This window comes from Quercus lobata, chromosome 8 (assembly GCF_001633185.2).
Source record: "Quercus lobata isolate SW786 chromosome 8, ValleyOak3.0 Primary Assembly, whole genome shotgun sequence".
Lineage (NCBI taxonomy): Eukaryota > Viridiplantae > Streptophyta > Magnoliopsida > Fagales > Fagaceae > Quercus > Quercus lobata.
The window spans coordinates 19737426-19744762 of record NC_044911.1 but is presented as its reverse complement, the minus strand read 5'-3'; the positions used below and the strand labels follow the sequence as shown (position 1 = coordinate 19744762).

The 7337-nt window shown below is 38.0% G+C and overlaps 2 protein-coding genes across 2 annotated transcripts; one reads left to right on the top strand and one right to left on the bottom strand.

Moving 5' to 3' along the window:
* Nucleotides 1-3530, top strand: LOC115954762 (lanC-like protein GCL2). Its single transcript, XM_031072694.1, has 6 exons — nt 1-327; nt 538-722; nt 1466-1577; nt 1697-1813; nt 1897-2211; nt 3083-3530. Exons 1-6 carry the CDS (start codon nt 157-159, stop codon nt 3419-3421), a joined length of 1239 nt encoding a protein of 412 aa, XP_030928554.1. The 5' UTR covers nt 1-156; the 3' UTR covers nt 3422-3530.
* An 887-nt stretch (nt 3531-4417) lies between these two features.
* LOC115956211 (protochlorophyllide reductase, chloroplastic) lies at nt 4418-7064 on the bottom strand. The gene is made up of 5 exons (XM_031074653.1): nt 6847-7064; nt 6646-6744; nt 5613-6141; nt 5007-5365; nt 4418-4904 (listed from the first exon to the last, which is right to left on the bottom strand). Exons 1-5 carry the CDS (start codon nt 6898-6900, stop codon nt 4749-4751), a joined length of 1197 nt encoding a protein of 398 aa, XP_030930513.1. The 5' UTR covers nt 6901-7064; the 3' UTR covers nt 4418-4748.
* Between the last annotated feature and the right edge of the window lie 273 nt (nt 7065-7337).

Here is a 7337-nt window from a genome sequence, read left to right as displayed (position 1 = left end):
TGGCACTTACGGTTGGGACTTTGGGAAAAAGGCTTTGATTAAAGTTTGGTTCGAGAGAACACGAACAACGGCAACCTTGCACAGCACAACGCACCGACTCAAAGAAGTAAAAGTGCAGAATTAGAATTGAACATCCTCAGTTAGAGAGAGAGAGATATGGCGGACCGTTTCTTCCCAAACGAAATGCCAGACTTCGTAGCAGAGGACGAAGCATCCTCAGCCTCTGGAAGTGGAGGACCCAATGACTCACTCACGAAACTCCTCCATCTTCCCTACAAAACGCTCTCCCACAAACTCCAAAAATCAGCTCTCGACCTCAAACAAATGGTATCTACTCCACAACACACCACTCCACACAATTGATTTATGGGGCTATTTTGGTTTATGGGTTTTTGCTATTTTGGGTTTTTAGGAATGCCCACCAAGTCTGACAAGACTTTTGCTTTTCATGTAAACTATGGGTTTATGGTACTTTAATTGGGATTTTGGAGATGGGTTTAAGTGAAGCAATACGTGGTTGTGGTTTTATGGTTTCAGGTGGTGAGGGAGACATGGGGACTGAGTCCGAGTGGGAAGCGTGTGAATGATTTCACACTGTACACTGGTGCTCTTGGGACTGCTTTTCTGCTTTTTAAATCTTACCAACTCACCAAAGATGCCAATGATCTTAAGTTGTGCTCTCAGATTGTCAAGGCTTGTGATTCAGCTTCTGCAGATTCAGGGTACGCGTAGCTTCTTCTTTCTTGAAATGGTCTCAAATTGGCTTTCAAGTTGAAACAAATTCTCTAGAACTGCCATTTAAAAATGAACATTTTGATCAACCAAGATTGTGTAGGATCTCAACTTTTCAGCTTTATTTCTAGTTTACTCAGAATTTGACATTGCCCAAAGTAAAGGGAATTGTGCGGCCACTCATGTCATGTGCTAGATTTTGCCCTATATTTTTTTGGGTTTGTATTTATGCTCAAATTGAGTGGAAACCTGCAAACGATGATTGGTTCACTTGTTGCTTAGTCCATTTTGATGTTTTTGTGCTGATTTTTATTTTGTATTTCTTTTGTTTAGTATTGATAGAAGTGTGCGACAGAAAGCAAGATTTTGTGTGACATTTATATAACCGTGAGTGCAATTGTAGCTTACCATTTGCTTGAAATGAGGTAATTAGCTCAACTAGGGCTGTCCTATGTTGTGCGAAATTTCTTAAATTTATTGAAAGAGTTTGCACCCAACTGAAGATTCTAAAACATAGCTTACTGCCATGAATAATGAACAAATCAGATGAAGTAGGGTTGTTATGTGGTCTACTTACAAAACATAGAAGAAAATTTCTTTTCAGGTTGTTATGTGATTCTTAATTTGAATAGTAAATTGCACGCCTAAGTGCCGTTTCAGTTCTAGCTTACCTGCCATTGCAGATGAAAAATATAACTTGATTAGGTTTGTTACATGATGCTTGGAACTGTAGGCGTGTGACATTTATTTGTGGAAGGGCTGGTGTTTGTGCTCTTGGGGCTTTGACAGCAAAGCATGCTGGTGATGAAAGACTGCTTGGGCACTACTTAAGACAATTTAAAGAGGTACTTAATTGCATTTCAATACATTGATTTATTTGTTTCCTTAGAATTTACTATTAATAGTTATTAAAGAATTTTTTTTATATATTAATCTTGAGATTCATTTTTGCCCTTGCAAGCAGATCAAACTGCCTAGTGATTTGCCAAATGAATTATTATATGGGAGAGTAGGGTTCTTGTGGGCCTGTTCATTCTTAAATAAGCATGTTGATAAAGATACCATATCAGCTGCCCGAACAGTAAGACATTTTTGCTCTATGATATCTTTTGATTTAAGAAATTCAGAAGAATTCTTCCCTAATTAGATTTCTCATTTGTGTAGAAACCTGTTGTGGATGACATAATAAAGGCTGGTAGACGAATGTCAAGCAAGGGAAAATGTCCATTGATGTATGAATGGCATGGGAAGAAGTACTGGGGTGCTGCCCATGGACTTGCAGGGATTATGCATGTTTTGATGGACATGGAACTGAAACCAGATGAGTTGGAGGATGTCAAGGGCACACTGCATTATATGATAAAGAATCGTTACCCTAGTGGCAATTATCCTTCAAGTGAAGGAAGTGAATCAGACCGTCTAGTGCATTGGTGCCATGGTGCTCCTGGGGTTGCCCTTACACTTGTGAAAGCAGCTGAGGTAATCTTTTTTTTTTTTTTAGAGGAGGGGGTGGGGGGGGAGGGGGCAGTTGGGGGATAAGTAAGGTAATCGTTATCAAGCTTACCATTTTCCACTACTAACTAATAATACAAAGTTATTGAATACAATAGTCATGGTCGTTCAAAGATCTTGCTGACAAAAGCTCTGATAGGATCTGAAATTTATATTTTACTCTTGGTTTGGTAAGCAGGTGGTTTAGCATACTGCTAAGATACCACTTCTTTTGGGGGTTTGAAGATTTATGATGAAATTTGGTTTAATTTCAATTTTCATCCCTCAAATTTATGTTGCAATTTCATCCTTGATATATATATTTTTTTATTGTTGATTTCGTCCTTCTGTCCATCTATTGATAAATTAGACCAAGCTATATCAGCTTTTTTTAACATGCCAACTTAACGTTCCATGCATCACATATGCAATTTCTTTAACAGCAGATGATGGAAGGATGAAATTGATACTTTTAATAAAAAAAACTTAGAGATGAAATTGCAAATATTTAAAATTGTGATGAAAATTGATCTTAAACTAAATTTTAGTGACCAAAATTGTGTTTTACCCTAAAATTTATATAGTTGGTAATATGATGCAAGTGATGAGCTTGTAGCTGGTGCTATGCTGTGAAAGTGAAAGGAGTCTTGGTCATTTGGTAGACAAGCAATCCATTTTCAATGCCAATAAAAAAGTTCAAACACCTACAGTTTGATTTTTAGGGTTCTGTTTCCTAAATGGCCAAATAAAATCTTCTTTAATGACAGACTTGGTGTGTGCATTAATTCTCTAGCCGTGTTAGGGAAACAGCTTTTTCAGGAACTCATGTCTGTCATGTTTACAATCTTTAAATTATCAGGTTTTTGGAGATAAGGAGTTTCTTCAAGCAGCTGTGGATGCAGGGGAGGTTGTATGGAACCGGGGTATACTTAAGCGAGTGGGAATATGCCATGGCATAAGTGGGAACACCTATGTGTTTCTTTCTCTCTACCGATTAACAAGTAATGTCGAGTACTTATACAGGGCAAAAGCATTTGCTTGCTTTCTGCTTGATAGAGCACAAAAACTTATATCAGAGGGAAAGATGCATGGAGGTGATCGCCCCTATTCACTTTTTGAAGGTATTGGAGGAATGGCTTATCTTTTTTTGGACATGACTGAACCATCTGATGCCAGGTTCCCTGCGTATGAACTTTAAGATGCTTTTGATATAATAAATGAATCGAAGTACATGTAAATGTCAACTTTTGTGTATATTGTGACTCTTTAGATATGAAAATATAGTTAACTTGTAAATTGGCTCCTAATTTTCAATATTAGTTTCTTTCACTGAGAGACAATGCATTAAGAAAAACAATGCAACAAAGATTTTTTCCGTGTATCTTATCGGAATGTGTATTATGAATTTATTGATAATTTTTTCTTGAGTTGTAGACATCATCTGCAACTATTTGTTTTACATTAGTAGGGGGATTGTTTTGTGCGTAAGCTGAGGCTATCTGTGTTTGTTAATGTACATTACCTGAAATAAATTTTGCCATTTATAATTATGACGATGATGACAAAGTTTGGTATTTGAATTACACCAATGCAATTCAGGGATATAAATTTTGTGGGCTCCTGTAGAGACCACTTGTCGCCCACAGCTCCCTAGTCTAATTTGGGAAGATTACATAGTAAGATGTAAAGGAACCTTTGCAAGTTTCTGTTTCAATAATATGAAAATGGACACACACACACACACAATGAAGAATACCAAAATTCCTTTCCTGTGCCTTTGTGGTTATTAAAATCATTTGGACTAGTTTCTCAAATTCCTTGGCAGAAAATGGTTCATTCAAACGTAACCGGTGAATTCCTCTCTCAATTTTATAAATCACTCAAGGGGTATTTGGTTCGTTGTGATATGCCCTTGATGTGATGCACATTATGATAATGTGATATTAATATTTTTGATTTATTTTATTTTTGCTAACATTATCATAATTTAAAATTACAAAATATATTACATCATTTTAATCTCATTACATTCCTAAACAATGTAATGTTTTATTCTTGTATTGAGATTATATTAATGTAAGATTATAATAACGTAATATTACGACATAATGTAATATCACGACAAACCGAACACCCCCTCAGAGTGGTTGTACAATATTAGAAGATGAGTAAGAAAATCACAACATCCGGTTAACTTTGCAATGGGGTGAGTAATATTACTGACACTTGTAATAAGTAATATTACGGCGTAATGTAACATTATGATGAACCAAACACCCCCTCAGAGTGGTTGTACAATATTAGAAGATGAGTAAGAAAATCACAACATCCAGGTAATTTGTACTTTGCAACAGGGTGAGTAACTTTATTGACACTCGTAATAAGTAATCTACATCTACAAGAGAAAATTAGTTGCAACAACATGGCATTGGAATCCAAACTCCACGCTCACCAGTGGACCCAGTCTCACTGATATAATCCTCTCCCACAGCAAAGATTAGTTGAAAGGACCTCAAGGCTCTTGGTTAGGCCAATCCAACAAGTTTCTCACTGACTTCCCAGACCTTCCGAGCCTTCTCCGCATCACTAGCTTCTTGAGACAACCGATTCTCAAATGATGCCGAGTCCTTGTTCCAGCTCCAGTAAACACCAGATTTCGTTAAGCTTGGATCATCCACAACCTAAATTACAAGCAACTTATTAGAATCATGCACAATAGAAAACCACAAAACATATGCATTATGGAGAGTAACAATCAGTGCTTTTTTCTCTACTTCCTTTACCTGAGCAAGTCTTTTCCCTGCTTCATCTTCAGAGACGTAGCCCTTAGTGATGTACTTCTGGAATGGAGGGAAGAGGAGCCTGAACAAGGGGATGTGCTCCCTAAACAAGCCAGTTGTGGCAATGCAACCTGGGTAAAGGGAAGCAAATACAACGCCTGTATCCTCGTGGAAGCGCCTGTGGAACTCTTGCATGGTAAGCATATTGCAGACTTTGCTGTCCTTGTAGGCCTTAGCCCCATCAAAGTCTCCTCCATCGATCATGGCTGAGCTGTTTAGCCCATTTAAGCCCCCTGCAAGTCCCCTCAGGTCCCCAAGGTTGGCCTTAGGAGGTACATTTCCAGCCAGGGTATTTGTGTTCCCTGATTTATTTTACAGAAATACCACATTCAGTATATAATTTTGTAAGATAGTTTGGAATCCAAATACTTTAGAAAAATAATAATAAAGAACTTGCAAAATTGAGAACTGAATTAAAGTTGGAGAAGAAATGCACTCATGTTTGAAGAAAAGTAGCCTATGTTGTCAGGAATAAAGTCTGAGTTCAATAGCTTTGTGAAAGAGACGCAGAACCACTAAAAAACTGTACTATTCAAAATGAACTAGTACCAGTAATTGAGCCAACGATGATGAGGCGTCTTGATGGGTAATCAGATTTCTGCAAGTCCTCAAGTAGCAACCGTGAGAGAAGGAAGTGACCAAGGTGGTTAGTGCCAACACTAAGCTCAAACCCTTCAGCTGTAAATGTAGGCTCCTTAGCAGTTGGCAAATAAACAGCTGCATTGCAGACTAACACGTCAAGTGGCCGGCCTGACCTCTTGAAGTTATCTACAAATTGACGGACACTGTCCAGCGAGGCAAGGTCCAAGTGCATTATGGTATAATTTTCCTTGGGAATGCCAGCAGATTTGGCAGCTCTTTCAGTCTTGAGGAAATCCCTGCAGGCCATAATTACATGCCATTTTCCGGTTTCAGCTAGAGCCTTAGCTGTGGCTAGACCCAATCCAGAGGAGGCACCAGTGATCACAACACTACCCTTTCTTAAAGTTTTCTTCCCCTCTGGTGCAGACCTGGTCACTGATGGAGTCGCAGTCACTGTCTGAGCTCTAACCGCCCCAACCCTTTGGTTGAATTCCCTCTGCAATTAAACCCCAGTTGTATCATACGCAAACCAATAAAGAATAAAAGGTCCAATCTTAGTTAGCCAAGAAAACAACAAAACACATTCTTTGACATGAAACCTAAACATCAGAGTTTAGCGTGTACTCCTACTCAAGTTAACAATTCATTCCTTCTAGCCTAGTTCTGTCTCTTCCCATAACATTTGCAGCATTATTGGTTAAATCAGTAACTTCAACCACATTTCCTATAAGATAAATTAAAAAGTATTCATTTCCCATTACCAACGCTCATAAACATAAATGTGCGTGCTGATTTGCTTATTTGTAAAAAGCGAGTAAAAGTACAGTTGTAACTAGAAAAAGGAGACTTTTACAATGTTGTATATAAACAAATAAGCTAAATAAGCTAGTATAAAAGCTAAATCAAACTAGAACATTAGTGAGAGACAAACCAATTATGTTCTCTTTTAAAAAAGAAAAAAAGAAAAAAAAGAGCAACTGATGCTGGTGTAAGTAACTACCTTGCACCTCAATCCAGAAGAGTTGAAGTCAGCTTTGAGATGGTCTGAGAATGAAACTCCAAAGAGAGTTGAGTCCTTGGAGGATGAACCAGACTTTCCCTGCAATCATGCAGAACTCCCAAAATATCAAACCCACATTTTCCTTTGCCGATATTAACAAAGAAGAAAAAATTCCCTAAGCGTGGCAAAGTTATAACATACCTCTTTAGGGATGGAGAATGCAGAAGGAAGAAGAGAAGTAGCCTGGAGAGCCATTATCACTTGCAAAGCAAAGCTCCTCAACCACTTTGACTTGGGTTTTCAAGTACTTTTCTTGCAACTTAAGAGGATAGACTTTGGGGTGACAAAAGTGAAGTTGAGCTTAAGCATTTGAAAAACTATGCTAAGTATGTATTTATAGAGGTAGGATTTGGCTTATTTGTGACAAAAAAAGTAACGTTTTTGGATACGAGGCAGAGGGGATAAGATAATTAGCAGCATGTGAGTCTGCCACATCAATTTCAAGCAACCAATGAGGGTTTGAGTCTTGGATTTCCATAAGATATTTTTATGCTTTCTTCTTTGCTTAGCTTATGGTTTGTGGTCACAGCAAAGGATATTTTGGTCCTATCACTAAAATGTTCCACTCCCTACAGTTAGGGGCTGGGGCTGAAACTATTGAAAAGGATAGGGTACGATATGTATTGTGGGGG